The 9,980-nt window shown below is 33.4% G+C and overlaps 1 protein-coding gene across 1 annotated transcript; it reads right to left on the bottom strand.

The window, feature by feature from the left end:
- Positions 1-3,299: 3,299 nt before the first annotated feature.
- LOC105126098 (alpha/beta-Hydrolases superfamily protein) lies at positions 3,300-6,687 on the bottom strand. Its single transcript, XM_011026848.1, has 8 exons — positions 6,221-6,687; positions 5,789-5,881; positions 5,222-5,433; positions 4,806-4,950; positions 4,648-4,720; positions 4,216-4,362; positions 3,991-4,116; positions 3,300-3,650 (listed from the first exon to the last, which is right to left on the bottom strand). The coding sequence occupies exons 1-8, from the start codon at positions 6,547-6,549 to the stop codon at positions 3,561-3,563; spliced, it is 1,215 nt and encodes a 404-aa protein (XP_011025150.1). The 5' UTR covers positions 6,550-6,687; the 3' UTR covers positions 3,300-3,560.
- Between the last annotated feature and the right edge of the window lie 3,293 nt (positions 6,688-9,980).

Here is a 9,980-nt window from a genome sequence, read left to right as displayed (position 1 = left end):
CTAGTCTACCCCCTTTTTTTTTTCTCTTTTTTTTTTTTTTTTGCTTCCCGAATACAATATGAACATATTACTATTTTTTTTTAACATGAAATAATAAATTTTTTTAGTTTAGATATTTGAACTAAAAATAAAAAGAATAAGAAAACATTTTTTTAATATAGGATAAAAAAAATTTTCAAAAAATTATCTAAATTTAATTGTTTACAATATATATAGTTTATATTAACATGGACTGTTTTTTACTTTTTTTATTTAAAATATTAAAATATCAAATATATTTTTTTAATTATTCTAGATTAATTCAAGTCGTGTAATTCAAGACCCGACCTATTAGTCGAGTCAATCTCCAAGTCAGGTTTGACGACTATAATTATCATAAGAAAATAACTTTAAATAATACAATTGAAAACTTGAACATTTGAAAACCCAAAAATAAAAAAAAAAATAGGCAAAGCATCTTCTCTTTTATTTTGTTTGGGAGCCTTTTTAAAAAAAAAATTGATTTATTTGTTTTGTGTTTTATTTTTGAAATGGCTTCATTAATAATTTTATTTTTATCTTTTATAGAGATAAACTATGTTTTTTAAAATAAAAAATATTTATTTTTAGATGATATTTTTAATATGTGTAGTCTTACATGTTATTACTTTCTCTTTTTTATTCAATCAATTTAATATTTTATTTTTTAAAGTATAATATCTTGATCTATATTTATTTTTTGATTCTTCAAGTTTTGTTTTTAAATCTCATTAATAATTTTTTATTAATTTATTAATGCACATATTATTAGTTTATTTAATTAGGTATGTATATAAAATTTTTAAATTGTTATATTTTTTAAATTATCAAAATGCATTGAAAAAATCTATATAAATAATTTTTTATAAAAAATAAATATGTTTGACTCGCTGCAAAACACAAGTCACATAAATCTATTAAAACTTGCTCAAATCTTTATGTGGACGTTTGGGACAAATGATGATCGATGATAACTCTTACAAAGTTTTAAGTAAACTCATAGTTTTTCAGTTTGCAATTGAAAGCTCCTGCGCAGTGGCTAATAGAATTAAAAGAAACTAATTTACTATAGCATAAAATACTATTCATCCTCTCACGAAATTTTGTGAATTGAAGCATTAGTTTAAAAAAAATTACAATTTGGTTCCTAAATTTTTATCTTGCACAATTGAACTCTTTTGAGCTCAAATTACCACTAAATTGCGTTTGTTTCTTGGAAGGAAGAGATGAATTGCAAGATAGAGAACTAAAACAAAAAATCACGGTCACATAGACAATGACTTTGCAAGTTGTTTGGAGATTACATTTTAACTTCCTATCGTTTCTTGCTATTAGAAAACCGGTCCCTTTAATTTTAAAAAATTATATTTTAGTACAAAACTTAATTATCATTAATTTTCAGTTCTTTTTAATGAAAAAAAAAGAAAAAAGTCATCGGATTCTAGTGAGAAGCTTTTTATTGGTAACGATTCCAACCACCAAACAAGTTAAAATTAGTGTCATCGAGTTCTACCATATTTGAAAAGTTCTATGGTGGTTGTTTTAAACCTCAATGCAACCTAAAAAACAAGACCTAGGTCAATGATAAAATATCTTTTCCGGTTTGGATTTTTTTTGGGATTGGATAGGTTGATAGGTTGATTTCTTGGTATTCTACAGTATTTTATGGTTAAAATGGGTTGAAAAACTGGTTTTTTAAGAATTATAATCCCGATATTCCAACCATCACAGTGGTAATCCAGTATTATTTGGTGAGAGAGCCTTCAAGACCTTCTATAATTTGGGATGCAATTTCTCTCTTTGCTTCATCTGCTTAGTTGTGATGTTTTTGGGAATCCTCACATCTAGTTATGGAGAGCATGATTTCCTTGAATCCTTGCCCAGAAAGTTGATAATCGGCCTCTCCACACTTTCTTTCTCTTGCAAACATGATGGTCGACTTCTGCGCCGCTCTTATAATTACTCTTAATGGAATGGCAGAGGTTATCATCCCACATAGTTTGCTTGCTACTGTCCCAATCACTCATTTCATGTTATTACAATTTCCCCTCCTGGTTCAGATCTTCATGTCTACATATGGACCCAGCATCTTCAACAGGAACGTAAAGAATCGATTCTAAATACAGTTTAAGAGTGTAGGGATTATCGCTGTTGTTGGACATGAGATACAGGATCGTCTAATGCCACCAAAATCTCAAAATATGTTCCATTTTCTATGTGTTTGTATCTCGCAAAGAGCATGCATGGTATTAGAATAGCTCAAGCATGCATTGAAGGATGATGACCTACAAAATTAAGGCCATATATCACTGATTTGTTGGTGTACTTGTAGATGGATTCAACACCATAATTGCCATGCTATTGTTGGTGACCTAGTAGCTAACACGAAATTATTTAAAGACTATACGATTATCCTTTCTTCTAGCAAGGTTTGGTTTTGTTTCAGGGAAAATTGTTGCTAAATATGTGGTTTTCTAACCTTGTTTCTTCAAGGTTTGGAGTTAAGTGAAGTGGAAAGTGATGAGGAAACCGATATTAAAAATTGAAGCTAAATGCAAAATAGTGTTGGACTTGATTTAATTTGGATTTTCTGAATAGTTTATTTTCAATGAAAAGCATTTAGATTTTAAACCAAAAAAAAAAAAAAAAACTATGGTTTTTTCTTCTTTTTATAAGCGGCAATGAAGGCAAAATGACAAGATTTAATTCCAATAATTACTAGAATTAATTCTACATCAATTTTTGTTTCAAAAATCAATTTAAAAAGGGTTGAAGCAGAGAGGCTCTACACACCTAACCTAAAAGCACCTTTTCTACCTTATTTCCAGCATTTTCTGCTTTGATTTTCTTCACTCGTTCTAGACCTTGGGTATAGTTTTTCATAAAGAGTTTTTGAGTTTGTTTTCTTGATTCATAGATCCTAATAAATAGTGCAATTGATCAAGGTGGTGGTGTTGTTGAAATTATAAGAGGCTGATTTTATTCGATATATATACACTAATTGACGAGCAACGAAGTTTAAGAAGAAGGTATGGATGCTTAACAACAATAAAATTTCTATCTAAATCAGATTATAAATGCTTCAACAAGTAAATGCTACTAAATAATCTATTAAATATGATATATTACTTCCTTTACATGCATGTTTAAGCAATAAGAAATTATATAATTCATCTTCTTTAATTTTGTATGCATGCTGTAGTTGCTTGCTTTTAAAAAAAGTTTAATTTTTATTCTACTTGCGTGAATTATTTTTTATTTTAGTGAACATATTATATGCATTATGAAAATTTATAGTTCAGATAATCAATTGAACAAAATTAAACGTAAACAATTGCAATTGCTCTTGCTATAACAGGTACTATAGGTTACAGAAATAGGAAAAAAAATAAGACTCTTAGAGAGAACCAACTTGAATGAAGCATTGCATACGGAAGCATTAAACTAAAAGAGTATTTTGTTTACAAACAGCCTTGAGAAAGGAAATCATTGACCTGTGTGGTAGATCAAGAGGCAGCCATGAACTTGAACCAGCCAATTTATCAGATGACAGTTGAAACGCTTGCCGCGGGTGTTGAATGGCGTGCAACAAATGACTCCACAAGTGGGTTCACAAGATGAGGTGCTTCATCCTTCATGAACATCAAGGAAAGATGTCAGATCTTAGCACAAAAACCCACATAAAGAAGCATCCATAGTTGCTTAATGTGATTGTTGCTTCTTTAGAAAAGCTAGAACATGCTCTCTAATTGTAATGTTTCAGTCAAGAAAAACACAGGACACGATATTTTTAAATTTCCACGTACAGTCCAGGTTTGCAAAGTTGAGAGCAATTTTTTGCACATTGAAGTCCAAAATGTCCAGGAAATGCAGCACGAGAACAACACTTAAAGCACTGGCCACACATGCACAGTGCACAGGTGCATATGCTTGTGAAAGTGCGTGCACGCTTTGAGAGAGAGAGAGAGAGACCTGAGGGCAGTGGCCAACATTAGGGAGGGTAACGAAATCCTCTACAGAGTCGAAATTTATAAAGCCTCTTCCGAGTTCAATAGGTTCCCATGGATCCTTGTCACCCCACACTATCAAAACAGGACACTGAAAAAAAAAAAATGAAGCACAATTTGACATCACCTTTTGTTTCCACTAGCCAAGAAACTGCAGTTGACATGCGTGGATTTAGTTTATGAGACTGACCTTCACCTGAGGCAGTAACTCCTCAGGAAGGGGACCCCCTGAGTAACAAATAAACTCAAGAAATACATCTGCGGCACCTGGCTCAAGTCCTGGAAGAAGGATCTTCTGTACAAGCTCCTCTGTCACCTGGGACGTATCGTGATAACACTGAAATGCAAAATTCAAGCAGCATTTAATCCTTCCTTCTCAACCTCAAATTATAGATGGACTGCTGTGACTTTAAATGAGTTCCCAAATCAATTATGATAGTATCCAATATCGCATGCTGTGATTCCTCATTGAAGAAAATATTATTATAAACACACCTAAAGACAATTTACAAATTTCAGTTACATATTCCATATCCTTCTTTGTATTAATCCTTCATGCTTATAAATGCTGTTTCCAAAGAGAGGTAAAAAGAAAAATACTTGGCATGCCACAAAAGAGCACCTGGCACAGAATGCTTCTTACAGAGTCTGATGAGGCTACTGATTTGAAGAAAGATTTTCCCAAAGCAGTATTCCTGCAAAAACAGCATGGATATCTCAAAGTTAAAGATGGCAAGTTTAAAATTGTCTGACTATCAAAAGAACCCGCAATCTGTTTACCTCAGCAAACTTTGGAATGATCTGATAAAAGGCCTTCCAAACCATGGCTGCTTTTTAATGTGAAGCAAACGCAAAGATATATTTAACAACATAATGCCTTTACATATCTGCGAGTCAATAACTGCTGCCTGAAGACCAACAACTCCTGCATAAAGACCAGAAACATTAAGGTGCAAAAATTATGATCGTTTGAATTTCCAAGGAATCATCTCACTGTATTTAAAAAGCAAACATTTGCCAAAATTTCCAGGTAGATATTAAAGTGTACCAGCACTACAATGAGGCAATAAATGGGGAAATGCATGTTATTTTCAATTTGTTTTGAAATCAAATACAAAAATCAGTGAACCATAGAAACTAATACAGAAATCCCTCTGCATTCATTTACGTAACCAAAACATCAAAAAGATGATTACCTCCTATGGAATTGCATATGAAGAAAGCCTCATCTTTGACTACATCGATACAAAAGTCATTTAGCTGGGTAGCCCACGTCTCAAATGTATAAAAGGATTTATCTCCCAATTCACGAGGATTTGGTTTATCCGAGTATCCATAACCAATAAGATCAATTGAATATACCCTGTGAGATTTTGCGAGAACTGGAATATTTTTCCTCCAGTGGTCACTGCAAGGAAGAAGTCAGTTAGGAGAAATGACCTAAAACATTAAAACAGTATGTTCAAAAACAAAGAGATCAGAGAGAGGGAAAACTTATAAACAATATCACCAAGTATACAATGAAAAATGTGCATAATTCTGTTAAATTTCTTTCTTTCCTATGGAAGCCTTTGGATTTCAAGATATGTTAGAAGCTCAAAACAGATAGAGACTTCAGTCCGTTCACAGTTCTTCAGGAAGAAAACATTCTCAACAGCCCTATATTTTATCAAATGATGTCAATGATGTAGAGCAATCAGTACATTTAATACCTATATCAATTAGTTGTCTGCTAATGAGAAGCAAATGTCAATGATGTAGACCTGTTTGCTCCAAAACCATGAACTAAAACTAGAGCAGGGCCCCTGTTCCCAGCATACTGATAGCGAATAGAATAACCCTTCCAGCTCCAAATACTGCAATGGAGAAAATTAATTGCATTAATTGCACCATAAGAAAGACAAAGTTCTTGCATTCAAGCTAACACCAACAATTTTATAGCTTAACAGGTTCATAAGAAAATATTTAAGCGGAAATAAATATATTTTTATGTATGTAACTAGGCAAATGCTCAGAAGCAATTTGACTATTCAAAACTAACAAAAAGAAAATACATGCAGCTTCTTAATCTCTCGAATCAATCAATTTACTGCATAAAGCAACATAATCAATCTCTTGACGAATTAAACAGGTCATATCTTCCATTTCACATAGTAAGGATAATTAAGCACAACAATGTGAAGCAATGACCAAACCTGCTTTGGACTTGAGTTTCATTGGCTCCATCATTTGATGAACTGCTATTCTCCACATCAATTTGACTGTTATTGACTGAATGATCACTTAGAGAGGAACGTACAAAAAACCCATTTGATTGAAGACCAGGAATTTTAGAAATTGAGTGAGAAACACTGCTGGGGTTACTGTGAAAATGGATTCTATTGGTAAAAGGGGGAGGCCGGAGGACTGGTGATGACACTGTTGTTGTAGTACTGAAGCTCCTGCTGCAGTTTTTTCTTTGTGGGGATAGGAATGGGAGTTCTAGTCTTGTCGAGGGTAGTGTTAGAGATGTGGTGCTTGCCATTTGCTTGATGAAGATGGGAGAGACAAGGTTCAGAGATAAAGAGAAGAAGCTCCTTCAACGGAGTTGAGAAATTTCAGACGAGAGACTTGCTAGAGATTCGAGTGGTTAAAACCGTTTCATGTTTCGTGCTTGGTCTTTGTCCACGTAGCCAAGCATCCCGTGGTCTTATGTGGCAATTTGTGGGCCCCACTAACAGAATTGTATCAGAGAACAAGGTCCCAGCCCGACCACTGGTCCAACCGACAAATATTAAGCAAATTGTGCAGGAAAAGGCATGCTTTTTCTCAAAACAGAGATGGAGGCACACGGGGACCTGCTGTCTATTCAGCAAGCAATATTGCTGCGCATTATGTTCAAAACGATGCCGTAAGCGAACCAATCAACTCTTGTTCCTTCCCCGCATTATATTATGTTCAGGAAGAAAAGCAGATGCATAAAGATCCACTGCTTCAGAATTTGGCAACTTGTCGATCACATGATTAGCAAAGCACATATAGAGTGGATTTTTAATGGCTTTCATTAAAAATCTCACTCTCATCTAACTGCACCGGTGTTGGTTATGCCATTTCTTACCCACTATATAGCCACAAACGTATAAAAGATTAAACATAGCCACTTTAAAAATCATGAGTCGTCACAAAAGATTTTCTGATCCTTAAATTATCTCAATGCTGTATGCTATCAATTTGAATCCAGAAAAAAAAAATATATATATATATATATATATATATATCTGAGATGATTAAGATTATTGACCTCAAGAACTATTCAAATGAGGTTTAAAAAATCCCAATTTCTTTGTTATCACTGTAGATAGAGTCACAACAACACATCAGATGAGGGGCGGCTCAAGCGTGTAAACAAGCACAGAATTCAAAAGAGGATCCCATTGACCCTTAGGCTGATGCCTGATACGCACTGGGGAATGCATGGTGATCATGGCAAGGAAAGGTTGGTCTGTCTAACAAAATCTGACCCTTTCTCTTTAGAACGTTTGGTTAGTCCCTATTGGCCATTACCTGCTCTGCTAGTAAACCCACCAAAAACTATTCACAAATCTACTGGTCAAAACATACCAATCCCCCCCCTCCTGCAGGGCCCAATTTGCCTGGCTCGGTGGCATACAACCTCCATCTGCTTCGCTCTTGGTATAAAGAGAGCGTGACTAATTATTTTGAAAACAGGACCCTGCTACTTTCTTACATGAACATCGCGAGCACTCTCATCCTTTTCTTTCTCCCAAAAAAGATTTTCATCATGATCCCATATGATCATTCCTCCATCCTATACCAAAACGCATTTTACAAAAAGGTTCAAATATTTCCTTGGCCTTTTAAAATGGTCCCTTTCTCGCGGCACAGACCCGGTAAGTCCTTCCTTCCTGGCTCCCCTTGATTATTTCTGGTTATTGCCCTTGGTCCGTTTCTTGCTTTTCTCAGTTGTTAATTGAATTATCTAAGCTATTGATGGCCATGGTTGTTATTTCATGAAGGATTTGCTTATTAATTAATGTAAAAGCTTTTCATACGTTAGTGTATCCTTGCTTGTTTCCGATAGGATATGCTCTGTGTTTCCGTGTTAAAGCACTCTTGCCCTGCGGCCTGTCGTGCCATAATTGAAGGCCTGAACTTGAACATGCTGGCATTTTGTCTCTCTTGATTTTGTTGAAACCATCAACTTAATTCTCATGCAAGAAAAAAGATTACTAATAATCAATTGAAAAAGCTCAAACATTTATCATGGATTAACCCATTAATTGTGCGCGCATTGTAGCTTAATTTGTGATTTTACATGGTAGGTCAAGAAGGTTAGGTTGGAAGAGTCCAATAGGTCCATGCTCGTGTAACGTATGGTTCAAGTTAGTATCTTGAGTTTGCTTGTTTGTAAAATAAAAATAATACCCAGACAACATTATAAATCCTAATTATTTCGTGCATTTTACCATGAAAAAATTGTAGTAATTGATCCAAAGCCCTTTGCAGAATCAACCCTCACAAACCACCCCCCAGGCCAATCCAAGGCCAAACATCACTTCATGCCTTTATGGATTTTGAGTCGTAATGATCCTTAATTCTTCTGTTGCATTGTGCGCTGGGAAATTAAATCGCAACCATTTCAATGAATTATGGTCTGAGATCATTATTTTTAAAAATATTTTTTAAATAAATTATTCTTGATATAACATATCAAAACTATTAAAAAATATTAAGTAAAAAATTCAACAAAAAAGAAAACAGCTTATTTTTCTTCTTTCTCTTCCTGTGTAGTCAGTTTAATGGCCATAACAAAGTGGCTTTTGGAATCCTTAGAAAGTTGAAGCATTTATGTTATATGGGTAGATGGACGACGCAAATACCAAGAAAATAAATGGTCAGCGAATTCGCACCATGGCCTGCTTTAATTAGTTCATCTGTGACCTGTGAGCATCAAGTCAACCATGCAGCTAACAATCCGATATGCTGTAATGGAAGACTGGTAGCTAGAGTTGAGGTTCGGATACGATCGAGTCTTGTGGATCTCGATTCAACTGGTTTTATGTCTGCCCTTTATAATCTAACAATATTAGCAACAAGGTTCTTTCAGGTGTTATAAAACCTAACTCGCCCAATTAATTACTTCTGTTTTATTACTTTAAAATCTAATTTAAACTTGGTTTTATACCAAATCAAGTGAGAATTAATCCCATTAATGTAGTAGATTAACATGTGATTTAGTTAAAATATAAGTGAAATCCAATTTAATTGTAAAAAATTCAAGGCAATATAAAAAGATACATCCATTTCATTTCATGATCCAATGGATCTACTTAATAGTTGCACAAAGTTTCATAACCATGTTTCTTATTACTCAAACGTCGCAAAAGTAGGAATAGAACTTTAATGTATTGATAATGAAGTATAGAGGTTAGAAATTGAATTTATTTATATTTTATGTCAAAGAAGGTCATTTAAGTTAGTCACTTATTTTTACTATGGTTGTTGGATTTTTTTTTATTATTATTATTATCAAGATGAGTATTAATATTAGATCTGTAAACCTATTTTTTATTAAAATTAAAATTTTTTATTTTAAAATATTTTTTTATGTTTTTTTTATGTTTTGTTGTGCTAATATTAAAATTAAATGTTTTAAAAACCAATATTATTTTAATACAATTCTAAATAAAAATATTTATGATACTTGCAAATACCCTCTAACAAATAATCACCGACTTGAAAATGGTTTTATTAAAAGGATTAGTGAAGTTTTGCTATGAGTATGGTCTGAGTGTTGGATTAATTTATGACATATTTAAGTAATGTTAATTTAAGATGGAGATGCAAAACTCAATTATTGGTATGCTTCAAAAAGAAAAGATAAAAAAATAAAGAAACTAACGTTAAGAGGGAGGGGGTGGGGTAGGAAGTTGTCTCCACCTACCCACGTGACTA

Source organism: Populus euphratica, unplaced genomic scaffold (genome assembly GCF_000495115.2).
Source record: "Populus euphratica unplaced genomic scaffold, PopEup_1.0 scaffold75.1, whole genome shotgun sequence".
NCBI classification, from domain to species: domain Eukaryota; kingdom Viridiplantae; phylum Streptophyta; class Magnoliopsida; order Malpighiales; family Salicaceae; genus Populus; species Populus euphratica.
Note: the sequence above shows the minus strand (reverse complement) of the source record. Positions and strands in the feature narration are given on the sequence as shown.

What these genes read in the sequence shown, in the direction of transcription:
- LOC105126098 (XM_011026848.1), bottom strand. Translation starts at nt 6,549, where the DNA reads ATGGCAAGCACCACATCTCTAACACTACCCTCGACAAGACTAGAACTC. An exon ending in GAAACTCAAGTCCAAAGCAG is followed by an intron (nt 5,882 to 6,220) that starts GTTTGGTCATTG and finishes TCTCCATTGCAG; the next exon opens with TATTTGGAGCTGGAAGGGTT. An exon ending in CATGGTTTTGGAGCAAACAG is followed by an intron (nt 5,434 to 5,788) that starts GTCTACATCATT and finishes TCTTCCTTGCAG; the next exon opens with TGACCACTGGAGGAAAAATA.